Source organism: Eumetopias jubatus, unplaced genomic scaffold, assembly GCF_037043125.1.
Source record: "Eumetopias jubatus isolate StellerSeaLion01/CBP00866 unplaced genomic scaffold, mEumJub1_p1.0 scaffold_11, whole genome shotgun sequence".
NCBI lineage: Eukaryota > Metazoa > Chordata > Mammalia > Carnivora > Otariidae > Eumetopias > Eumetopias jubatus.
The window spans coordinates 120,609,922-120,636,105 of NW_028274817.1; the positions used below are offsets into that span (position 1 = coordinate 120,609,922).

The following is a 26,184-nucleotide window of genomic DNA, read 5'->3' on the forward strand; positions in this document are numbered from 1 at the left end:
TTACTGCCCACCTCCCACAGTCTAGACTGGGGCCTCTTGGACAGAGAGAACAGGAGGCCACTAAGGATACACCAGCATTTTTAGAACCTGGAGTACCCACAGAAAGGAGGAGGTGCTCGGGGATCCCCTTCTCCAGCTTCTGGTTAAACAACTGATTCTGAGCTTAAAACGACCTCTAACTCTCTTACACTGTGTAAAACCAAAAGGCAAGATTTTACCTTAACTAATGTTTTGCAACTTATTCCTTCAATTATAGTAACAAGCCTGAGAAAGATACATTGAATTGTGTGTACACCTCTTTTTTTTAAGAGAAATACATGAAATGCTAAGGGTGTTAGTAATTTACCTGCTATTTTTTTAACTTCTACCGTCAGAAATGCCCTGTAAAACCTTTATTAAACAGGCGCAGGGTAACACGCTTTTGCACGCATACAGGCAGGAAAGTACTCTTTCTGGGCAAGCCGTGTACACTTGGCTCACCAGGTTTTCAAAGAACCTAGTTCGTTAATGGGTTACACATTAAATTTATAGCAACGACAGCCTCTTTCCCCAGTTGAACATAAATTCAGTGCCTATCTAAACAAGCCTCCCCTCAGAGTTTCTGGTTTTGTGAATACAAAAATGAGAGAAAATACAGAACAGAAAAGTTTGGTGTCTCATTTGCTATCTTGAACAACAAAGCCACACCACTTCCCAAATTCATCAGGGGTGGGTTGGGTTAGGAGTGACCTTATACCTTCCTGCTGTGGTGAAGCAAGGAAAGTAGGAAAAAACCCAGCAAGTCACCTTCAAACTCTTGCAGTCGCCAAGAATTTTTACATTTTAAAGGGAACTTTGTCCCTAGGAAAAGCCTGACCCAACCCTCCCCAGAGAAACGGACACTTTTAACCAGAAGAAAACAGGATGATAGGTTTGCTGTTTTGTGTTTTCACAGGTCTATACAAGTTCAGGGGGTCAATTTCAAGATCGATTGCTGTTTAGAGACAAGAAAATTCAAAATGTGAAAGCACCCACCTTCCCTTACCACACACCCTTAACGCAAAACACATTCCTGATGAGACCCATTAGAAACTTATTGGAGCTCAAATCCCACTTTGAAAAAGGACACGGAAGGTTTCGGTACGTGTCTGCAGGTCCCAGAGCGCCACGGATCTAGAGCTGGAAGCCGAAAGTCAGTAAATATTGATGGGCTGATGGGAATCGAGAAGCGGGGCTGGCGACAGCTGCACGTCTGGGTTTCCTAGTGATAAGGGGTTACAGGTTCAAGGGGTGCAGAACCAAAAGCCTTACAGTGACAAATACAGGTGGGGCAGTTCTGTCCACCCCCTGGCACGTGGGACTGTTCCTCCCGAACCCCTGGGCAGCCCCACAGGTGCAGGCCGCCGCTGGCGAAGCCTGGACTGACAGGGGACCCAGCCAGGCCCCTTCTCGAAGGGGGGAGGGGAGCGGACCCGGAACAGGAGCCATTTAAATCCTGCGCGGCGCTGGGAGTCAGCAGGGCTGGGAGCCAGCAGGGCTGGGAGCCGCCGCAGAGGGGCCGGGACCGCGCACCTTTGCGTGTCCCGGTGCCCCCGTCCCTGCAGGTGACCCAGGCAGACTAGCGCCCCCGGGTTGAGGACACGATCGGCCTGTCCCTCCGGCGCCCCCACCCCCGACCCGCGGCCACCTTTGGGCTGTCACCGTGAGGGTCCCGCGGCCGCCTCACCTTGGTGATGACCAGCGGCTCGCCGTGCTCGCGGCCGCCCTTTAGGGTGAAGCCCCACGGGGCGCCGCCGCTCAGCTGCACCTCCACCAAGCGCCCGCCGTCGGGCGCCCGCGCCTCGGCCTCGGCCAGGCGCTCGGGCCGCGCGCGGGGCTCGGCACCCTCCATGGCGCGGAGCGCGGAGGCGGCGCGGCCGCTCAGCCTCCAGGGCCCGTCCGGCCCGCGCCCATGCACTCGGAGGAGCCCCGGCCGGCCGAGGGCGAGGGAAGGTCCGGGCGCTCCTGCCGCCGCCGCCGCCGCCGCCGGCCGCTGGCGAACTTGCGCTGCAAGTTGGGAGGAAAGTGCCGGCCGGGGCCGGGGAGGGAGCCGGGCGCGGGCGGCGCGGCGCGCGGGGGAGGGCGGACCGGGCAGGGGGCGGGGCCGGCGCGCTCCAGGGCTCGGGCCGCACGGCGGGCAGGGGGCGGGGCGCGCGCTGGGCTCCCGAGCGCTGCCCGGAGGGCGGGAGGGGCAGGGGGAGGAGGCGCGCGCTCCGGCACCCGCGCGGCCGCCGGGGGCTAGAGGGGCTAGGGGCGCTCGGGGGCAGGGGTGCGCGCCCGGGGCTCCCCCCGAGTGGCCCCGAGGGCGGGAGGGGGCGAGGGCCGGCACGCGCACGGGACCAGTGCCGCCGGCCAGGGATGGGCGTGCGCGCTCGGCACTGCCCCACTAGTAACCCAGAGGGTGGGAGAGGGCGAGGGCCGGCGCGCGCACGAACCTGTGCGGCTCGCCGGATGCAGGCGCGCGCTCCGGCCCCCCAGCCCCAGTTACCCGGAGGGTGGGAGGGGGCCGGGGTGCGCGCTCCGGACCACGCGCGGCGCCGCGGGGTCGGGGGGCGTCGGGCTGCTACGCGATGTCCGGCCCTTCCTCCCGCGCCAGCGCCGGGCGGCCCTGGGAGGCTCGGGGCGCGCCAGCTCTCCGCCCGGGAGGCCGAGTCGCGGCAGGTGAGGCGGCGGAAGCGACCGCGCGGGGCGGGCCGGGGCGGGGCGGGCGGGCGGGAGGGCTGCGGTCCGAGTCCCCGGCGCCCTCCATCTTGGAGCGCGCGACCGGCCCGGCGCCCCCGCCTTTGTTCGCGCGGACGGCGGGCTGCCGGCGGCCGCCCAGGTGAGACCGGAAGCGCAGCGGGCGGATTCGCGCGGGTCCGTGTGCCACCAGCCTGATCCCGCACCCGCGCGCTTTGCCCCCGGGCCCGGGCTTGGGGCTGGGGGGGCGGGCCCGGGAGCCCTCCACGCACCTACACTGCCCCGGCCCTCCCCGAGCGCCTCCTCCGCAACGCAGCCCGGGCCAAAGCGCTGGCTCTGGGAGGGTGCTCGGGCGCCTGACTTGTTCTCAGGAAGGACTGCCCATCCTCCCACAAATTCCCTGCTGCAGCGCCCAGCCCAGATAAGGAATAGCTTGCCTCTTGGCCCTTCCCAGCTCTTTTTGGTTCTTCCTATAGTTCCAGTCCAGGAAGTCTTTGCATTCAGAGCCTGTTCTCACTTTGGTAGAGCAGTGCCACGAGGTCTTAGTGTCCCACGTCTGCGTTGCCTACAAAGGAGAGGTGGTGGTCTGAAAATACTGAAAGGGTGTGCCACCTATTTTCTGCCCCTTTTCAATTTACATGGAAGTTTGGTATAAAGAAATACTCGCACTGCTAGGTATTTGCATGCTTCTCAAAACAAATTTTTTTTTTTTTATTTCGTTTGTAGTTACGTAGCTGGACGCTGGTGATTGCCTGTTTCTTCAAAGCAGCTCCATCCAGGCACTTTGAGCCGGTGAGGATGGAATAGGCAGCAAAAAAAGCTCAGAGACCACTGGTCAGAAAGAGTGAGGGGTTCCTGTCACTGTCGAGCAGGGACAAGGAATCTCAACTCTGGTCTCAGGTTCTTCAGTGGTCACATGAGGGATTTCCATTCTGTGGTCTGCATCTTGTGGCCGATCCTTTTGTGCCTCATCCAGGCAATTGAAGTAAGAGTGCAAACTTCACTGGGCACTTGTCATGGCCCTGAGCAGTGATTAGTGCCCCATAAGTAACTTCCAAGCTACAGTGTCCAGAATGTCTCGTTAGGGGGATGAGGTGATTTTTTTTTTTCTTTGTAAACGGAGACTTAAGGAGTGTGCAATCCATCTTAAGTGTACCTTGACTGTCCTGGTGATGCAAATCTGCACAAATTGATTAAATTGCACAGAACTAAATACACAGGAGTACGTGTAAAATGAGGAAATCGAAGTAAGCTGGGTAGATTGTATCTGTTAATATTCTGACCGTGAGGTGCAGGGCAGAGGATGTCCCTATATTGTTTCTTAAAACCACATTGAATCTGTAATTATCTTCAGATAAAAAGTTTAAAAACTGGACAGATAATGAGAAACCAAAAGAGAGAGGACCATATAAATGCACCTAGAATTTTTGGAAGTTCCCTAGTCTCAAAACAGCTCCCCCACCCCTCCCCTGTGGTATTAACTGAAATCTCAGCTGTTAACTGGGGCTGAAATTCAGACCACTCGATTCACTAAAGCAGAGACAAAGATTTCATTGTTTCCATAAATCACAGAGTCATCTTTAACATTTTATGTTGATTATATGAGATTACCTATCTGCCACTTGAAACGGTTACAGTGTTCATTCCTTAAATGTAGGGGCAGGTTTACACTTATCCTTACTAAATTACCATTTTGCTGAGTTTTTTCTTAATCTTCACATTAGGCATCTCTCCTGGATTAGCATTATTTGAATATTTATAAGGCTGCTGTCTATATAGACATTAATAAATACACCGAAAGGAACTAGACCAAGTCCGTGTGGCCTGCTTTGAGATAGATGCCCTCCTCTCAGACTCTCTTAAATTCTTTCATTGACACTTTTGGGTTTATATAGCTGAGCATATCTACTCTCACACCTAGACTTCTGTATCATGTCCATTAAATCCTTATTAGACACTATCACATATCTTGGAAAATACCAGTATCTTGTGACTGAAGGTCATTGCCCCAATTTATTAACCCTGCTCCCCTTTTGGAAGAGTTGGGTAAGACACTGAACCAGTGTGGACTTAAGGTGGTGATGGCTTTCTTTTCTAAGAACGCAACTCAGCCACTGTCACTGTCGAGCAGGGATTTTCCAAGGATGGTATATATTTGTCAACATCTAGCTTTTTCTTCTGGAGAGCCAGGGTCAAATATCTTTTGACTATTCTCAGCATTTCGCTTCTTGGACGTTCAGCTTCATTGCTCGGAAGACCCGAGGGTGAGCATATACTCTTCTGGACCTGTAGAGCATGATCCTATGACCATCTGTATCTAGGCATTCAGTAGCCTTGGGTACGCCACGTTTTCAGATCTGAGGCTTACTTCCTTTGATGGAGAGGAGCTAGGTGAAATTAAAGGTAGTTCTTTTAGGCGCCTGGCTGGCCCAGTCCATAGGGCACGTCACTCTTAAATCTCGGGGTTGTGAGTTTAAGCCCCATGTTAGAAGTGGAGATAACTTAAAAATAAAGGTAGTTCTTTCACTTTATCAATAGTGAATGAATCAGTCAATGAATAAAAGGCACATTGAACCAGCTTTCAGCTTTCCTTTTTATGAAAGAGAGTTAGGATTATCTTAGTTTTTTGTTCTAACAAGAAAAAAGATTTATAATTATAAAATGTAGTGGAGGATGGACTTCCAAAATTTTGCCTTTATCTTTCAGACTAGTAGCTCAGGATGGTCAAGCTTTCCAGAACATCTGTGGCAATTTTTTAAAAGGCAGTTTCAGCCATTTTCTACTTTAGCCACTGTGTGTCTGAGCACACGTGTGAGGACAGCTAAAGGAAGACATTGACGCAATGGCTTTGCCCTTCATCACCATCATCATTATATTGTCGTCTTGATTCCTACAATCGAATAATAGAAACATTGGAATTTCACTTAGCTGCAGATCTTGGCCCGGTGACAGAAGCTGAATGCTGCACAACTCTGCCCCCATCGCCTCCCCCTCTCACCTCAGAAGGATTTTACCCTGGATCTTGTTGTTAGGATATTTACAGATCTCTAGGGGAAAGACCCACTCTTTCTGTGCAGGGATGGGAGGGAGACTTCGGGGTCTTTACTTAGGACTGGCACCATTATCCTGTTCATGGACTCCACATTGGGAGTTTGCATCCTATAGCACTCAGCACCTTTAGTGGAGGAAGCAAGGAGTTAGCAACTAAGGCGTGACCACCATTCACAGGGAACCTGTTTTGTGCCAAGCACGTTACATAAATGGACTCAGGTCCACAGCTTCTTAGAGCATGCATCACCCCATTTTACAGAGGAAGAAACTGAGCCCCAAAGCGGCTTAAATACCCTGCTTGAGGTTGCTGAGCCCAGTCTTAAGAAGGACTCCTATCCTATCCCTTGCAGGGACCAGTGCCAGATTGGATATGGCAGGGCAGTTTTCACTGAGCTGGTGAGTTGGCTTTCCTCTGTAAGACATTTAGACAGTGAGCCACCTTTTGAGGTTCCCTTGATCTCTGAACAGGAAAGACGCTGAAGCCTCCTATGTGGAAACTTTGCCTATAAAACTGGATGCTAATTTAGGTTTGGTTGAGTTCCAATCCTGTTTCCTTGGAGACATGTCCTTTAAAGTATGTGTAGGGGGTGCCTGAGTAGCCCAGTAGGTTGAGCTTCTGACTCTTGATCTCGTCTCAGGTCTTAATATTTAAGAAATACACATATAAAATAATACCTAATTTTTCAGATTGGGAGTGTTTAGAGAGCTACTATTTTAAAAGTGCTTATATTTTAAAATGGAGTTTTCGGGGCCACTGGGTGGCTCAGTCGGTTAAACATCCGACTCTTGATTTTGGCTCAGGTCATAATCTACAGTTGTGAGATCAAGACCCGTGTTGGGCTCTGTGCTCAGTGCAGTCTGTCAGTGCAGACTCTATCTCTTTAAAATGCAGTTTTAGAAAGCCACTGGCTATTTTTCACTTTTTATTTTTTTATAAAGTAGCCAATAAGTACTTCTTGAGCACTTTCAACTTGCCCAGTACTGGGGAGTGGTCGCTAAGGAATGTAAAGGATGCAGGAAATATGAAACATTAACCCTAGCTAATGAAGAAAATATACTAGGAAAAAAAAAAAGAGCACAATTACGTGCAAAACGACTTTTAACTGCAAAAGTTCCAGCAGGAGAGAAACCAAAGTAGAGAAGGAAAAAAAAAAAAAAGGAGTGAATACAACCATAGGTGACATTTCTAAATTTTTTTTTCTTTTAATTGTGGAAATGTCAGTTGAACACAAAAGTAGACGTCTCGTTTCATCCCTGCCCACTTTTTTCCCAAGAGTATTTCAAAACACATCCAGGACAGAATGACTGAGCTATCTTGGAGGCTAAGAGGAAATGGAGCCAGGAGTTCCTGGGTGGGGACCCTGTGAGCGGAGGATTGTTCTTTATAGGGAAGTTGAAAGCCTCACGACTAAAAGGCTGAAACCTTGTTAATGAGTGCTGAAGTGCCCCAGTCCTGCTCCTTGGGAATCTTGTGCTTGAGCCTCCACGCCCCCATCCCAGAGAGTGTGTACATGGTAGGGGTGGGGGCGTCTTAACAGCCCCAGGGGTCTCTGGCTGGAATAACTGGGGTGGGGGGGGGCTGCTACCTGGAGATTGTGGCTGGAGAGCAGATGAGGGGAGGCAATAATGAGTTCCTGTGGGCAGGTTGAAATGGGAAGTGCCCCTGGGATACTGTGTGAATTTTCTAAGGCTATTGTAACAAATTAACATAAGCTGTTTAAAACCCGTTTTTTTCCTTCCTGGAGGCCAGAAGTCTGAAATCAAGGTGTCAGCTTGTTAAGGTTCCTGGGTTTGTGACCTGGATCGGTCCAGCCTTTGCCTCCGTGGTCACCTGGCCTTCTCTTCTGCCTGGGTCCTGTCTCCCTCTGTCCTCTCCCTTTGTTGCTCTTTTGAAAGGTCACTGTGATTGCCTTTAGGGCCCACCTGGAAAATCGAGGATGCTCTCGTCATCTCAGAATCCTTAACCTAATCCTGTGTGCAGAGACCCTTTCCCCAAATAAGGTAACATTAGCAGCTTCCAGGGATTAGGACCTCTCATCCTTGGGGAGCGTTAGTCATCTTCCTACAGATATCCAGGTGGAAATCCCTGGGGTGTTCCAGGACACTGAATGGGACTTTCCTCCTTAGTTTGTAAGCATACTTACAAACGAAAGCCCTGTTCGTGCTGGTAGTTCCTAGTGAGGGGCAGAACAGGCCAGTTATCTGCCTGTCCCCAGGTGGTGGTGGGGGGGGGGGGGGAGGCTTGTCCTAGCCTTAAGCCAAGTGACAACTGCTCCCGGAGAATCCCTCATAAAGATTTGGGATATCTACAGGACAGAGACAGGCATCTCGTTCTCGGGTGGCATTTCTGGAAGTGCCGTATGGCCGAACAGCTCCTTGTGGAGACATGAACAGAGAAGGCAGCGGGGGCACTGAGGGCTCGGCAGTGGGTGGGTGGGCTCTCCAAGTACACCTGGAGAATGTCGCTGCACATCCGATTATCCCAAAATTGACCAGCTTAAAGCTGCAAACTGAGGCCTGACCCGGGACTGGTACCCAGGCCAGCAGATCCCATTGGCCCAAATCCAAGCAAGGATTTTGAATGCTGGTGACTTCTTTGCAAGAGACAAAACAGTTTTACTTAGGGAATGGGTAGTGGGGGGTATAAATCATGTGTTACCGCTGTAATTCTTGAGATACAATCAAGGTCTCAAGATCCGAGTGGCTCCCTTAGTCATGCAAATGTGTAGGCGGCCAAGTCTAGGACTCCTTCTCTCTCCCTGGGGTCCCTGAATGAGGTGGGGCATTATGCTTTATGTAGAAGCCAGGGGTTTCCGGGAGGGCAGAGACCCAACAGTTTTAACTCCTGTTTCAAAACTCAAAATTAGGGGGAGTTGATGAGAAGAGGAAAAGAGGGGTACAAAAGCAGCCACATGTGTGGTCCGTGTCCGCCATCCTCCGTGTGACCCTCAGCTGAGGTCCAGGGCCGAGAGCTGGCCGTCCGAGATCAGCGCTCAGTCAGCGCAGGGCTTGGCGGACACCGAGAGGATGGAAGTTTTGATACCAGCCTGGCAACCTTACCTTCATTTAAAACATTGTATCTGGGGAAGATTCTTTTCAAATCTCAAACACCTTCCATGACCTCACCTGCTTGTAATTTGCCAACTAAATCACAGGTTAGAAATATGATACCTGAGTCCCAAATACCATCTAGGTGGTTGTAGCGAAAGCCAACACAAGCAATTTTCAAGCAGCAAAAAATAATTCTGTATGTGAGATTTCAAGACATCCTTGAAAATACTCAAAAAAAAAAAAAAATACTCCTCTTTCCAAATACAGCATGAACCTTCTGCTCCTTTGCTATATCATTTGTGTGATTGTGGAATGCCTTTTTACTTTGTACTCCACATTTTGAGAGAGAAAAACCCAGAGTAGGGGCGCCGGGTGGCTCAGTCTGTTACGCGTCTGCCTTCGGCTAAGGTCATGGTCCCGGGGTCGTGGGATCGAGTCCCACATCGGGCTCCCTGCTCGGCGGGAAGTCGGCTTGTCCCTCTCCCTCTGCTGCTCCCCCTGCTTGTGCTCTCTTTGGCTTGCTCTCTCTCTCAGATAAATAAAATCTTTACAAGAAGAGAAAAACCCAGAGTTACCTCTACGAGGCTCTCAGAGAAGGCACAGGGAACTGTGTAAGCTCCTTCACAAAAGCTCCCCTCCAGGAGCACACACTCAGAGGAGGACCATGGAATTATTAACACAGCCAGGAGACTCTGCATACTGCGGAGCTCAGTAAACGTTATTTCGTTCCCTCCCTCTCACCCGCCAACACGGCCACAACCACACATACACGGAGAAAGGGGCCGTCTGTACTTCCCTAGAGCTGAGGTAATTCAGGTGTCCTGTGGGAAGGAGGGGCCCTGGAAACGGAAGCCACTGCTTCTTTGGTGTTGGAGGGAACTGTTGATTCCGATGCGGGGGAATTCCGCCGCTGGCCACTGGCCAAAGTGCTTGTTTCAGTTGAATCTTTTCACCTGAACTCCAAGGAATGTAGACGTCTTTGACTAGCAGTAGGAATAACAGGAAGGAACAGAGGCTGGCTGGCTGAAGGGTGGTAGAATTTTTACTACAATGGACAGATGTCTTACAGGCAGACACAGGAAGTTTCTAAAAACTTAGTTGGTCGTGATGATTCCTTTTGCGTAATTATACATGTGGAAGGGCCACAGGAAATATTGGGTGATTAACTTCTTTAAAAGTAATTTCTTCTGTTGGAACAATGTTAGATTTACAGAAAGGTTGCAAAGGTAATACAGGGAGCACTTGTATGCCTTTGACCCAGGCCATTCCTAGTCACTGAACTCCTATTTGGATTCCCCAGTTGGCACAGTAGTGTGTCCTCTCTCTGTCCCCAGGACTCCACTTTGCATTTAGTTGTCATGTCCCCTTTGGTCTCCATCGTTCCTTTGTTTTCGTGACCCTGAGAGTTTTGAGGACTGGCCAGGTATTTTGTAGAATGTCCCCCAACTTAGGCTGGTCTGATGTTTTCTCATGACTAGACTGGGTTATGGATTTGGGGGACAAACACATACATAGATGATGTGGACTTCTCAGCACACCACATCAGGGAAGGCTTGACATCTACATGGCTTGTCACTTGTGACTGTCACCTTATTACACGGATAAGGAGGTGGCTGCCAGGTTTCTCACTGTCAAGTTACAGGGAGAATTTTCCCTTTCCTGATTAACTCTTAACAGCTTGGGTTTTGGGCGCCTGGGTGGTTCAGTCGGTTAAGCGTCTGCCTTCAGCTCAGGTTGTGATCCCGGTGTGCTGGGATCAAGTCCCACATCAGGCTTCCTGCTCAGCGGGGAGTCTGCTCCCCCCACCCCCACCCCATGCTCTCTCTCTCTCAAAAATAAAATCTTTAAAAAAAACCCAAGAACTTGGGTTTTACAATGCAAAGCTGTTCTGTGGGAAATCACTTTGATTGCGTGGTAGTCACCAAGTTCATACCTAGACAGACTATCCTTAGGACCAAATTGAGATGCTTGAATCACACCATTGATTAAGTCAACTAAAAGCACGTTGAGAGAAATGGAGTAATTGGTAATGAGACCTTGTAGCTTGCAAAGGCAAAAATATGTACTGTTTGGAATTTCGGATTCCTGTGATAGACTAAAGAAATGTCATAAGTTTGAGAAACTCGGATTATACTCATGGTTTACTCTGGATGTTCAAGGGCAATGCAGTGAGACCCAAAAGATTTGGTGGGGGGGGGGGGAGCCGTTGCATTTAAATTATCAGACTCCCTTCAGAGGACTGACTGAGCCCCATTTTCTATGTTAATATCTTTCAGCCCTTCTGATATTGAGACATGTGCTCTAGCATGGGTATTAGACAGACGTTTTTGCAGCGTGCACAACCAGGTTGATGTAAGGGTGTATTATCTCCCAGCACGCTGTTTTTCTAACCACAAGCCAAACCCTTGAGGTTAATGTGGGTTTCCTATTCCCTACTCCTGGCCACTTGAGTACCACTGAAGCAGTCATTTCAAAATTAGCCAAAGTCTGAGTGTATTTAGTCCTTTTTGTTAGATATCTGCAATTTGACAGTGTCATGTGGATGAAAACTTCAGAGCATATAGTCCTCCCAGGAAGAGTAGTCATCTCGTTTCACTCTATTAGTATAGTGTGCTACAAAAGAAACGTAAAATTCGAGCAAAGTTTGAAACATGTGACGTGTGTATATATACATGTACATTCTAAACCCCTCCTTTCTTCCTCCCCCACCACATACTTCCCCCAAAGTGCAGTTACGGTCACACGACTTCAGATCTGGCCATCTGTGACCTGCCTCCAACTTCTCAAAAGTGGACTCCTTGTTGCTTCAAGGTGGTGGGGTGAGAAGGTGCGTTTCCGTGGTCTGACTAGTTTGTAGCCACTCATGGCACACATTCTTTCAGGAAATGAATCTCCAGTTCCCCTCTGGAGGAAGTGCTTGTGGTGTAATCTACCTGGGTTTGATTCTCACCTCTACCACCTCCATGACCTTGGACAAGTTTCCTCACCTCCCCTCCTCTGGTGCCTTATGCATAAAAAAGATAAAAAGATGAGCCACAAGGGTGGAGATGAGAGTTAAGCAAGACACTGAGTACTTAATGCTGCCAGCTCATGGAAGGCAGTCAGGTAATACTAATGCTAGATGACTTTTCTTTGAACCCTTCTCAGAACACAAACCCCACCCCTGTCTCCCTCGCATGGCATGGTCTGGTCTCCTCTCCTCTCAGACTGCTTAGCTCACAGACTCATAGTCTACCTGTTGCAGAACTGAAGATGTTCTCTTAGACACTGTTTCTCAATCTGAATTTCTTATGTTTTTGTCAGGAAAGGGCAAGGTTCCGGGCGCCTGGGTGGCTCAGTTGGTTGGGCCACTGCCTTCGGCTCAGGTCATGATCCTGGAGTCCCGGGATCGAGTCCCGCATCGGGCTCCCTGCTCGGCGGGGAGTCTGCTTCTCCCTCTGACCCTCTTCCCTCTCGTGCTCTCTGTCTCATTCTCTCTTTCTCAAATAAATAAATAAAATCTTATCGGAAGGTGCTTTGTGGAGAGGCGCATGTGCCGAGGAACTCAAGGTGGCCCCTGGCCAACAGCCCATGAGGAATGAAAACTTGTCATTAAACATGTAAACAAATGCTTGGAAACAAATGTTTCCCCACTTGAGCCTTCAGGTGAGACCAGCCTAGTCAACATCTTAATTGTAGCCATTGAGAGACCCCAAAATGAGAGACCCAGCTAAACTGTGCCTGGACTCTTAAGCCGCAGAAACTCTGAGAAAATAAATGTGTGTTGCTGATTTCTGGTCTGGCATGTAAGGAGCTTAGCGGTCACTGCTTCATCCTAACAAGCAAAAAGCTGAACGAGCTGAAAAATCAACCCTTCTTAGATCCATTGGAGAAGTGAAGTCACAGGACAAACTGCTGCCCGCCCCCCAAATTGAAAAGACAAGCAGATGCAGAGAATCACAACTTACTGGAACTGAAACCCGTGAGCAGAAACTTACACAGAAATCAGTCCCGGGGTAGGAATATCTGAACTGTAATCAACAAATTGTTGGAGGCTCAGTGTAGATGAGTCTGTGAGTTAAAAAGTGCAGGGGGCACCATGCTTTTGTGAGTTAACTCATTACCTCCTGGGGCTCTACCAGGTTCTCACAGTGAAGACTGGGGGAAAAAATTGCTTGTGCGACCTGCAGAGAGAGGGGGAAAGTGACCATTTTTAAATATGCCAGAGCATTCTGTTCAGACTGAACAAGACCTGCCCTCAAGAGAAACTTGACCCTAACTGATGGGGTTTACAGGAACCTAACCACAGTGGGGCAAGGAGATCCTTTCCCGTCTAAGGCCCTGGGGGAAGGGGCACAACTAAGAGTCATTTATGAAGTTCACAGCCAAGGGGTACAGACTAACTACAAGACCAAGACCTAATCACAGAACTGCATCTCCTCTCCTCCCCGGTCACCTCCCCATGACACCATTAACAGCCTATTCATCCCGATTCTTTTTACCTAGCACATCATGATGTCATGTCCAGCTTTTTTTTAAGGGAGTGAGGAGCAGAGGGAGAGAGAATCTTAAGCAGGCTCCACGCCCAGCACGGAACCCAGGGTGGGGCTTGATCTCACAACCCTAAGATCATGACCTGAGCCAAAATCAAGAGTCAGCCGCCTAACAGACTGAGCCATCCAGGCGCCCCCATATCCAGCTTGAAACAAAGAACTAAAAGGCATACTAAAAGGCAAACAGAGTTTGAAAAGATAGAGAAGCATCTGCTCCATACTCAGGGATGTTGGAATAAATGTGTGTTGCTTTAGGCTACTAAATTTGGGTAATTTGTTATGTAGTGTAGATTACTACAATGGCCTAACCATTTCTACAACTTCTGTGGGATGGAACCCAAGTCACCCTTGGGACTTTACTTGACACCAAATCTGTGCTTGGTCTCCCTTTTTCAGGATCATATGGTTCTGCCCCTTCCTACTTTTCCCTGGAAACTCGTCCAAATAAAGCCTTCCACATGCATCCTTTTTTTTTTTTTAAAGATTTTATTTATTTGAGAAAGAGAGAATGAGATAGAGCACGAGAGGGAAGAGGGTCAGAGGGAGAAGCAGACTCCCTGCTGAGCAGGGAGCCCGATGCGGGACTCGATCCCGGGACTCCAGGATCATGACCTGAGCCGAAGGCAGTCGCTTAACCAACTGAGCCACCCAGGCGCCCTTCCACATGCATCCTTACCTCAGGTTCTGCGTGAGCGGGCTCCAGCCAGTCACACAGAGTCATGCTGCCATCTTTGTGTGCATGTGTGATTTCAAATCTTTCTTTGCATCTTGCATCTTTTAGTCACTAAGACTGCACATTGAATTCAGAAACGGTCCCTCCCGGTCTCTAACCAGCTAGGCTTTAGACTGGCCTTTTTTTCCAGGGTTTTTTGTTTTGCTTTGTTTTTTAATCATTATTTGAGAGAGAGAAAGTTGAGAGAGCACAAGCAGGGGGAGGGGCAGAGGGAGAGGGAGAAGCAGGCTTCCCACTAAGCAGGGAGCCCGACGGGGGACTGGATCCCAGGACCCTGGAATCATGACCTGAGCCGGAGGCAGACGCTTAACGACTGAGCCACTCAGGCGTCCCAGTATCAGTGTTATTTTTACTTTAGTGGGAGATAAGACATTCAAGAGCATCTATATGGTCAAGACATAATTTCAGATTGGAATGGATTTCCTAACTTTTGATTGGTTAAATCATTTCCATCACTCATGATTTTAAAAGCACAGATAGAACTTTTTTGAAGTCCAATTTGGCTGCCAATCCAGGGGGTGTAATGCTTCTACAATTCTGTTAAGAGATTAAGAGAGAATTTTGTGTGTACATTTAATGTGTGTGTATGTGTACTTTGAAAGCCATTCCAAAGACAGCGGATTTATGTAAAAGAATTTGCCTTTAGTTGTCCTTGAGTGATTGTCAATTGAATTCAAATACACAACCGAGCATTGGGCCTCAAAAATCATTACATTCCTTTTTGGGCATTAGAAGAAAGCCTTTTTCTCTTCTTGAGCTGAAAGGTCCGAATGTCAGCATACAGAATAAGGTGAATTGAACTGAAAAATTGGCATTCCTCATTATAAAGAATGATAGAGAAATGTCTTCAGACATGTAAATGTAAGGATAATTGTTTCTTATCATGAAGGATTGTAGAATTACTTCTGCTTGCGTGCACATCCCGAAAAAGCACAAAATGCAGATTTAGATGGAAAACACTGCCCTTGACTTAACTCACCACTGAACTATCCTCAAATAGTTCACGCCTGCCCATTTATTTGTGGCTCCATTCTTTTAGTTACTAAACATTTATTTTAAAATAATAGCATTCGCTACTCATATCACAATCAGCTTCGAATATATTTTTGTTCTTCCTTGTTTTTTATTCAATTGCCAGTGTCAATTGCAACGTTCTCTACAATTACTTTTGGTACGTTTACTGATCACACTGTTAACAGTTGTTTTTTCTTTGTGGAGTGGTTGTGCTCAGGCAAATTTAGCTGTGAATTGAAAAATCAAATTTCGGGGCGCCTAGGTGGCTCAGTGGTGAAGCGTCTACCTTCGGCTCAGATCATGATCCCAGGGTCCTGGGATCGAGCCCCGCATCGGGCTCCCTGCTCGGTGGGGAGCCTGCTTCTCCCTCTCCTGCTCCCCCTGCGTGTACTCTCTCTCTCTCTCTCTCTCTCTCTGTCAAATAAATAAACTGAATCTTAAGAAGAAAAAAAAAGGAATAATCCAATATCTGTGAAGCAAATCCTCTTTTGCCTTCTATTTGAGCTTTACTTATTTAACAGCTGGTTAGTTGGCTTTCAGGAAGGCAGCATTTTAAATGGTGTCTGGGGAGGTGGGGTCGTTTGCGATTAGATAGGCCCATCTGAGGCACTGAGCCGCTCACCTATGCAAAACGAGCTTCGAGCTTGAGCTTCGGTAGGAGTTTATCAGAGCCCTGGCCTCTTTTATCTAGACTAGGGTGAGAGTCTAGGTTTCTCCTTGAGAACCTTGTCAGGCCATTCTCTCTTCCCCAACACAAAATCATTTTTGTTTGTCTCTCTCCGTCCTTATTCATCTTTTTCTCTCCCATTTGCTTCCCCCCAGCATCCCGACTTCTGTCCCAGGTTGGTCCCAAACATTTCTCACCCGCTGGGGCTTTCAGAACTAGAAGGAAGGATGTAGCTCATCACCACTAACCCAGCGCTTCCATCCCTGACGCATTCAGAATGCTCTTTGGCTTAGTTGGATGTGGATCATTTTTTCTGCTCTTTTGAACTAAGTTCTTCCCACATTTCAATGTGGCCTGGTTGTTCCCTTTGTTTTTTAGGTTGAGCTACAAGCTCTAGGACCTTGCTACTCAAGGTAGGAGCCATTGACCAGCAGCATCCACGTCTCTGGAAGCTTGCTAGAAATGCAGTTTCATGAAATGCAGGGCCTCACCCAGCCATCCCAACGATCAGAATCAGGATTGTAGAATCTGCTTTTCAATGAGATCTGCAACAGGATGCACATTAAACTTGATGAATTTTATTCTCAGGTCTGATATCCTTTAAATGTCTTTTTTTTTTTTTTTTAAGTGCAATTTCATTTTAAACCATACTTAATCCCTATCTTTTTCCATGCTCCACCACTTACATCTATGATTAGTTTATTTGACATTGACAATGCTTTTGTCCTTTATGTATTCTTCTTTATTAAGGCCTGGTAAGACTCCCGTATTTTTTTTCTTTTTTTTAAGATTTTATTTATTTGACAGAGAGAGACACAGCGAGAGAGGGAACACAAGCAGGGGGAGTGGGAGAGGGAGAAAGAAGCAGGCTTCCCGCGGAGCAGGGAGCCCGATGCGGGGCTCGATCCCAGGACCAAGGGATCATGACCTGAGCCGAAGGCAGACGCTCAACGACTGAGCCACCCAGGCGCCCCCATACTCCCATATTTATTGGACACAACTTCTCTCTTTATCTGTTCCATCAGTTTGCACATGGTACTCAGTAAATTTCTGTTGAAATGAATTGAAAGGCCAAGATGCTGCTACTGGTCATCAGATGGGCCCCAAGCAGGGCTGTGGCTGCAGAAGCTGAAATCCTTTCTCAGGAGGGCAGATTCTTAGCCTGGGTTCCTTAGAAAGCAGAGCTTAAGACAAATTGTGCACTGAAGCTTTAATGGCAGAATATCGGGATCCCTGGACAAAAGGGCAGTAGAGCAGGGAAGGAAGAAGAGCAAATTAAAGATGGTACATTTTTTAATAGACCCTAAATTCCCAAGAAACACGGCTGGTTTGCTCAGGGCCGTATGCAGCCTCTCCTCAGAAACTTCCACAGGGAGGGAGGAAGTAAGACCAATTTTCTCTGCCAGCAACTTCTTGCTTCCCATCCCTCGGCCTGTTTGTTAACTTTCCTGCATTTTGGGCTTAGGCACCCAGCATTGTGGGGCAGCTGCTGGATAAGCCAGAGCCTCTGTGGGTAGACCTACAGGGGCCAAAATGTCTAGGTCTCCACCAGTTTTGTAAATAAAGTTTGATTGGAGCACAGCCATACCCATACAGATTTACATACTGTCCACAGCAGCTTAAGTATCAGTAAAACCCACCTGAAAGGCTCATTCTGTATATTAAATAAGACAATGAGTGTAAAATGCAGAGCATGGAGCCTGCCCGCTGATGTGCTATGAAAACAGTAGGTTTTTGTGAATCACACTCTCCTCACTTAATGCTGCTGCGATCAGTACATCTCAACAGACCATCCACCTGCCCCCCACTGCCCCTCCACTGCATTCTGTGGCATACCTGAGGTTCTCCCCATAAACTTGGTCCTTTCCATTCAGACCTCTGGGTGTCAGGGGACTCACTGGGAAAAGAAAGTTGTCTGTAAGAGAAAGCCCCTGAGCTGCTTCCAGCTGTTCGTGTATGTGATCAAGTGCGATGGCAAGCAAGTTGTGAATCATGGAGCAAAAGAAAGCCAAGACAGCTGAGCATTTCCTGGGCGGCCCAGACTGGAAATGTAAGGTGGAGTCCAGGTGGTAAACTGGGAGGGAAGGAGGAAGAGTGGGTGCACGAATGAACATCATAGACCCTGATGATTACGACACAGATCTCTCCCTGTTCGGGCTCAGCTGACTGGCTTGGCAGTATCGTTGCATTTCTCACATCTACGTGCTTTCGGATGTTTCCACCTCCTGTGCATGTGCTTTACCAGTCTACTTTTTCATATTGTAGTTGCACTCTTGCACGAGAAGTTTGTTGTCTCAGTTTAATTTCCTTTTTAAAGTTTTATTTAAAATAAATTAACATATAGTGTATTATAAGTTTCAGAGGTAGACTGCAGTGATGCATCAGTTGCACATAACAGCCAGTGCACATTCCATCACTCAGTTACCCCATCCCCCCGCCCATCTCCCCTCCAGCAACCCACAGCTTGTTTCCTAGAATTAACAGTCTCTTAGGATTTGTCTCTCTGATTTCGTCTTGTTTTATTTTTCCCTCCCTTCCCCTGTGTTCATCTGTTCTGTTTCTTGAATTCCACATGAGTGAAATCACGATAATTGTCTTTCTCTGATTGACTTATTTCGCTTGGCATAATATCCTCTGGTTCCATCCACTCGGTTTTATTTCTTAGACTAATTTCAAGTTCTTTCTGACAGTTAAAAAGTTTAGTTTCCTATCCGTCCTTCCTCACGTTTGCTCTGAGCCCCATCTGTAGCATAATCATCTGCGCCGATCTGGCCTAGGACTCTTCATTTGTAATAATTTCCCTCCTTTCATTACCGACCCCCCTGTGGGCCTCAGCCTTGACTACTTGGCACCTGAATCATCCAGATCCCTCAGGTTTGCAGGTGGGAAGCGGAGAGGTGGGTTATGTGCAGCTTGGGTGCAAAGCAGAGACTGAAATGCAGTAGCACTTGTATATGGATTGGCCATGCAAACCCTGGGCATTAGGGCAAGTTTGTACAGATGCCCCGTTGTCATTTTTATCCTTTAAAGCACATTCCGCACGCTGTCCTCCAGAAGCCGTGTCTGCTTTCCAAGAGCAAAGGAAGGAGGAGATCCATGGTCCAAAACAGATAGCAGGATTCATGCTTTCTAAGGGACTGACAAATGGATGTGTGGGGATTACTCCTATGATGTTCTCTGCTCTTTTTACAAGCAAGCATGTAATACGCGAGAGCGGTTAAGGTTTCAACAATGTCGGTCTGTTCCAGAATTCTATCAAAGCAGCTGCCCCTGCTAATAGACGTGCCGAGTCGCATCCCTTGGAAGTGCTGGTGTCCGCAGCCCTTTGTTAAAGGCTCTGCTTCCCATCTGGCAGGGCAGCCTCTTGTCTGCCTACCATGAATTCCAACAGGGAATGCCAGACCTGTGGGCTTCCAGGAAGAAGGCCTAGGAGCTGAGCCCAAACTCTGCCTCACTTAAAATCGCAAAGCTGGCAGTGGAAATGTAGATGAGCAGCTGGGTGGGAGGGCATGTGTTTGCACTTAAGTGTTTCATAAGTGGGGGGAGGGAGGAGCAGTGAGGACGCCTTGCCTTTGGTTGATTGGAAAAAACCTGGAGAGGGGCCCGTTTATTGGGGGCAGAGATCAAAGGGTGGCTGCTTGCGCTTTTGCCAGTGGGCCTGTTAATTTATAGATGATAAATCTGATAGGGTTTGGGGGGTTTGTTTTAAATAAAGCTTTGGTTAGTAAAGCTATAACCTAGAGGGGGGCTCTTTTATTTTCAACCTTGAAGCGTTTCTTTGTTTTTAAACTTCACCAGTATGTTTACTGTTGTCATTAGTGATTGTGATTTTTTTAATTTAATTTAATTTTTTTTTTAAGATTTTATTTATTTATTTGACAGAGAGAGACAGGGAGAGCAGCAGCACAAGCAGGGGGAGTGGGAGAGGGAGAAGCAGGCTTCCCGCTGAGTGGGGAGCCCGATGTGGGACTCGATCCCAAGACCCTGGGATCATGACCTGAGCCGAAGGCAGACGCTTAACGACTGAGCCACCCAGGCGCCCTAATTTTATTTTATTTTTTTTAAGTAATGTCTACACCCAGTGTGGGGCTGGAACTCAAAATCCGTGATCCACAGTCCCATGCCCCACCGACTGAGCCAGCCAGGCGCTGGGTGATGATATAATTTTTGAAACTGTGATGCATATAGAAGAAAGCTTGATTTTCAGTGCATAATGAAACACACAAAAGCAGTTAAGAAATCAGAATACACTTGAATAACTTTTTTAAAAAACCGTAATTACTCTTGAAAGCTAATTCAGAATGCCAGACCTATATTGAAGCTGAGTAAAAACGGAACACTGAACAGCAAGGTGCAAAATAGGTCCTTGTGCACGTGCCTCGTTAGGCGAAGTGCCTCTGTCTTTGTCTAAGATTTGATTTTCATCGAAAACCCTACCTCTGCGGGATTGTTTCCGTGGGGGGCGCGGGGGCACGAAAGAGCGCTGTTTTAACACCTGTCGCCTCAGAGTTGAGGAACGTGTTTTGGTGCCTGTAGCGCATCAGAATTAGGGATGTCGGGTCCCAAATAGGGAAGAGCCGGTAAATGAGGCATGTTTTTCTGGTCAGATCAGTTAAGGCAGATGGCAGTTGTGGAGAAGGCTCGGCGAGAGTGGAGAAAGCTGACCTGCGGGGCCTCGGGCGCTTCTCCTTCCCGCACCCCTCCAACTCTTCCTCCTCCTCCTCCGGACCCAGCCTCGCCCTCGTGAGACCTCGTGGCGTTTGCAGAGGGCGCACAGCCCCCACCGAGGCCGGCGCCTTCTCCGCACGCGCGGGCATGGCGGGGGGAGCGGCCCCGGGGCACATGATCCCCCCGCTCCCGGCCGGCCCAGCACCTGACTCGGGCGGGGGCCGGTGGGGGTCCGGGCAGACCCGAGCCGCGCGTCCCTGAGCACGGCCCATGGCCTCCCCACGGCTCGGGACCTTCTGCTGCCCCACGCGGGACGCCGCCACACAGCTGGTGCTGAGCTTCCAGCCGCGGGCGTTCCACGCACTGTGCCTGGGCAGCGGCGCCTGCAGTCTGGCGCTCGGCCTCCTGCAGTTGCTGCCCCGGCGCCGGCCCGCGGGCCCCGACGCCCCCGCCACGGCCCCGCCGGCCTCGGCACGCGCCCCGGCCTCCGTCCGCATCCTGCGCGCCGCCGCCGCCTGCGACCTGCTCGGCTGCCTGGGTAAGGCGCGCGGCCCGCGGGTTGGGACCTGCTCGGTGCCCCGGTGAGCGCGCGCGGCCCGCGGGTTGGGACCTGCTCGGTGCCCCGGTGAGCGCGCGCGGCCCGCGGGTTGGGAATCTGCTCGGTGCCCCGGTGAGCGCGCGCGGCCCGCGGGTTGGGACCTGCTCGGTGCCCGGGTGAGCGCGCGCGGCCCGCGGGTTGGGACCTGCTCGGTGCCCGGGTGAGCGCGCGCGGCCCGCGGGTTACGACCTGCTCGGTGCCCCGGTGAGCGCGCGCGGCCCGCGGGTTGGGACCTGCTCGGTGCCCCGGTGAGCGCGCGCGGCCCGCGGGTTGGGAATCTGCTCGGTGCCCCGGTGAGCGCGCGCGGCCCGCGGGTTACGACCTGCTCGGTGCCCCGGTGAGCGCGCGCGGCCCGCGGGTTGGGACCTGCTCGGCGCCCGGGTGAGCGCGCGCGGCCCGCGGGTTGGGACCTGCTCGGTGCCCCGGTGAGCGCGCGCGGCCCGCGGCGCGGGTTGCGACCTGCTCGGCGCCCGGGTGAGCGCGGGCGGCCCGCGGGTTGCGACCTGCTCGCGCCCGGGTGAGCGCGCGCGGCCCTCGGGTTGCGACCTGCTCGGCGCCCGGGTGAGGGAGCATGGCGCGCGGGGTTGGGCGGGGTGTCTGCAGACCCGTAGCGGACAGGACGAACCCCGAGGCGGCTCCCTAGGGATCGGACGGGACGGCCAGGGGACGCAGCAAGACAGGATATAGGCAGTAAAAATTGCGCCCGGGGAACATTTGTTGAAGGGAAAAACCAGTTTCTAATGTTTGTTACTGCAAACTTCCAAACGAAATTTTAGACGGGGCACTTAAGCAAAAGCCAGATACTCTTAAGGGATCCATAATTACTCTGCCGGTGAGAGACTAAGAGTATTTTGTGTATACACGCACACAAAATCATTTCCAAAATGGTTTAGCAGAATCAGGAAGAAAACTTGGTGGTGTATATATCTGTAATATATGTAAATACATATATTTTGTCAGGCTTGGGTTTTATGCCACAGGTGGCCAAACTGCAGCCCCCACACCAAATCCTGCCTGCCGCCCCTTTCTGTGACCCAAAAGTTTGTGTTTTTTTTTTTAATCAAAAGAAAAATATTTCCTGGCATATAAATATACCGTGAAATTTAAATGTCCACGTCCTTCAGTACAGTTTTATGGGAACACAGCCTGTGCATTATCTCCTGCTGTGATAAGGGCAGAGGTGGATGTTGGCAGAGAAATTATGGCCCATAAAGCCTAAAATATTTTCTCTCTAGCCCTTTACGGAAACTTTGCCACCCCTGCTCTAAACATGCATGGCACTTTTTACAGACCTCTAAGCTAGATAGTGCTGACCATTTGTTTAAGGTTTTATTTTGGAGAATTTCTAACATATACAAATCACACAGACTGTATAATGAACCCCTGGACCCATGACCTTGCTTTGTCTACTCCATCCTCGTGTCACACTCTCCACTGGATTAATTTGAAGCAAATCCCAGAATGTATATACTTTCATCCATACAGATCTCAGTATATAGCTCTGGAAGGTAAGAATTAGGTGCGTTATCTTAATTATTTATTATTAAGTGCACTACTAATGTGATATATACATAAATATATGTATATATCACATTAGTAGTATTATCACCTTAAAGTAATGAAAATCAGTTCTTTAATGTCACTGCTGTATGTTCAGTTGTCTCATAAATGCTGTTTTACAGTTGGTTGGTTTGAATCAGGATCCAGGTACAGCCCACAATTTGCAGTTGGCTGACAGGTGCTAACCATTTCGGAATTGTACTTTTCGGTAATTTTGCTTTTGAAGCAAGGGCTGTTGACGGTCCTGGAACTGGGCCCTGAGGGGATGGCAACAGTCCATACCCCACCTTGAGCAAGTAGTGGTACAGGTCACCATGGCTCAGGGCCCTGTTCTCCCTGTCTGTGCACTTGTGATTGGAGACCCTCAAGGACCTTTTTTACTTCCAGCAAATGCTACGGAACCTCTGGTCACTTTCTCAGACCCAAGGAGTCAGACAGGCAGTACTTCCTTTCTATTAGGGATAAAATCATCTTGGTGCTGGTTAATTAAATCAGAAATTGGTTTTCTTCCTGAGTCTGCTAAAATATTTTGGGAAAGCTTTTTTTTTGGTTTATTTAAGTAATCTCTATATCCCACATAGGGCTTCAACCCACAACCCCAAGATAAGAGTTGCATACTCTTCCCACTGAGCCACCCAGGCACCCCTGGAAAAACATCTTAATAGCAGTTTAGTTTTTGTAACTTGGATATCTGGAAATAAAGATACACCCAAATATCTTTTGAGGATCAGTGGAATAATATTTGTATATACTCTCGGTTTTGGAAGGGAGATGCATGATGTTAACAAATGAGCAGAGGCAGAATTAAGGGGAAGGCTTGGTGACTGACACCTCACTGAAAAAGAAATAAGATGCCTACCTCAAAGGGCAGAGGGGTTTTTTTTTTCAGTTTTATTGAGTTATAATTGACATCCCACACAGTAAAAATTACAGCGTAATGACTTAACATACACATCTTGTGAAATGTTTACCACAATAAGTTGACATTCATCAGCTCATATCAATACAAAAATAGGGCGTTTAATGAGCTCAGAGGAGTGCTAGATGCTGAAAAGAATAACGCATTCTACAGAAGAAAAGCATTTTTGTGAGCAGTGCTTGATGATGAGAAGAATATCTTTTTTAGTGTCTATAGTTCCGCTTTAATGGTATGTTGCATAATATAAATTTGGTATTGTATTACATAATGTATACTTGGTAATATATCGCACACTATATAGAGTGTATTTTTTTTAAAGATTTTATTTGAGAGAAAGCACAAGCAAGGGGGCGGGGCAGAGGGAGTGGGAGGGGCAGAGCAAGAGGGAGAAGCAGAATCCCTGCTGAGCAGGGAACCCCATGGGGGGCTCTATCCTAGGACCCTGGGTTCATGACCTGAGCCAAAGGCAGACGCTCAGCCAACTGAGTTACCCAGGCGCCCCGGTATTTGGCAATGCATTATACAGTATATATTTGGTAGTAGAGTATGCAGTGTGAGTTTGGTGGTGGTATTACAGTGTCTAGTAGTGTATCATGCATTGTGTATTTAATAGCGTATTACATACTGTATTCGCGTACGTGAGTACATAGTATATAACTTTGTACTGTTTACAGTTACCATTTAGTATCGTTTTACATAGCATATGCTTAGACAAAGCATATCACATTACCTAACAAGCAGCTTTCATATGTACCTTAAAGGATGTATATTGTTTTGAGGAGAATTAGATATTTGGGTCTAGGAGCCAAGAAAACTTACAAGTAATAAATGTCAAGAGCAAATTGCCGAGAGCTAATTCATGAAAATCTTAAGTGTATTTTTTTCAGAGAATGAAAGAGTTATCTTTTTACATTTCAGAATCATGCTTTTTCAATCATTTTTCTTCTGTGAGGAATAGTTAATATGGACATTAAAAAAATAGCCAAGAAATACCGATTTTTATTTTTTTTTAGATTTTATTTATTTATTTGAGAGAGAGAATGAGAGATAGACAGCGCAAGAGGGAAGAGGGTCAGGGGGAGAAGCAGACTCCCTGCTGAGCAGGGAGCCCGATGCGGGACTCGATCCCGGGACTCCAGGATCATGACCTGAGCCGAAGGCAGTCGCTTAACCAACTGAGCCACCCAGGCGCCCAAGAAATACCGATTTTTAATCACATAATTGCTTCTTCATATCGAGTAAACAAAGAACGCATTAGGGATAGGATGTGGCTAATGATGGTTTAAGTTGAAATCAAAGTGCCTGGGCTTGCTTTGTGACCAAAATAATTCCTCCCTGGATCTCCTTTGTTTCTCTCTCTGCACACACCCATGTGTGTGTTTCTTTCCTCCCTCATTTCTTTCTCTGTTCCTTCCCAGGTATTTATCCTTCTTTCCATCTACTTACCATTCATAGAGAGCACCAAGTCAGCTTTAGGTGTGAGTTAGGACCATTACACAGCACTGTAGTTCACCCTCAGCCACGGTTTGGCTTTCCGCAGGTTCTGTCCCCCCAGCGCTCTGTGGTCCGGAAACAGGTGCTCCTCCTTCCCAGGTGCCGGCCGAAGGTCCTGGCAGCCTCACGTTCCATCACGATGCCCGCGTCATCTCATCACGCAGGCACCTTATCCTCTTAACACCATCACGAGAAGGGTGAGGAGAGTACAGTCGCACGTTTGGAGAGAGACCACATTCACACGGCTTCCATGACCGTCTCTTGTTACAATTGTTCTATTTTATTATTGGTTGTTATTCTATTACTGTGCCTAATTTGTAAACGGAGCTTTGTCGCAGGAACGCACGTAAGGGAAAAAAAACATACATCAGATTCAGTACAGTCTGCAGTTCCAACATCCACTGGGGGTCTTGGAATGCATCCCCCACGGGATGACTGTATCCTCTAATTCTCTCTTAGGTATTGTATTCCGGTCTGCAGTGTGGCTAGGATTCCCAAATTTCGTTGACAACCCCGCTGCCGTGAATGGGACAGACATTTGGCCTGCTGTGTACTGTGTGGGGAGTGCAGTAAGTACACCTGGCTTTTTTTCACCTTCTTCTAACCCCTGTGCTCCCGTTAGGCTGCAGTCCTCAAAGCGTGGTCTCAACCCACTGGGGTTTGTTAGAAATGCAAATTCTCAGAGCCTGCTGATCAAGAACCTTGGGGTGGGGTCCGTCTGCGAAGTAACAAACACTCCAGGGGCTCCTGACTCCCACTGAGGTTTGAGAACCGCTGCTGTAGTGTGGTTCTTCCTGCCTCCACTTCTGAGCACACATAGACCATCCTTACTTGAGATTGAGCTGCAGTTAAAACCAGCTGGCCAAGGGCACCTGGGTGACTCAGTCGGTTAAGCGACTGCCTTCGGCTCAGGTCATTATCCTGGAGTCCCGGGATCGAGTCCCGCATCGGGCTCCCTGCTCGGCGGGGAGTCTGCTTCTCCCTCTGACCCTCTTCCCTCTCGTGCTCTCTGTCTCTCATTCTCTCTTTCTCAAATAAATAAATAAAATCTTAAAAAAAAAAAAAAAACAGCTGGCCAAAAAGAAAGAAGAAAGTGATTGGATGTATTCTGCTTGATGAAGTCTGCATTGAAATAGACGTATCTATATTTCTCTGTGCACCACGCTGTAGCACGTGTTCTCCACTTCTCTCCCTTCTGCA

At 48.8% G+C, this 26,184-nt stretch overlaps 2 protein-coding genes across 3 annotated transcripts in view; one reads left to right on the forward strand and one right to left on the reverse strand.

Moving 5' to 3' along the window:
- Positions 1–1,870, reverse strand: part of SHROOM2 (shroom family member 2) — a 140,137-nt gene extending 138,267 nt beyond the window's left edge. For both annotated transcript variants that reach the window (XM_088028880.1, XM_028114994.2), the window contains exon 1: positions 1,706–1,870. In XM_088028880.1, coding sequence (XP_087885006.1) covers positions 1,706–1,870 — 165 coding nt within the window. The remainder of the gene's footprint in view (positions 1–1,705) is intronic.
- Positions 1,871–2,588: 718 nt separating this feature from the next.
- Positions 2,589–26,184, forward strand: part of GPR143 (G protein-coupled receptor 143) — a 54,052-nt gene continuing 30,456 nt past the window's right edge. The window contains exons 1-2 of the mRNA XM_088028582.1: positions 2,589–2,679; positions 25,444–25,553. Coding sequence (XP_087884708.1) covers positions 2,589–2,679; positions 25,444–25,553 — 201 coding nt within the window. The remainder of the gene's footprint in view (positions 2,680–25,443; positions 25,554–26,184) is intronic.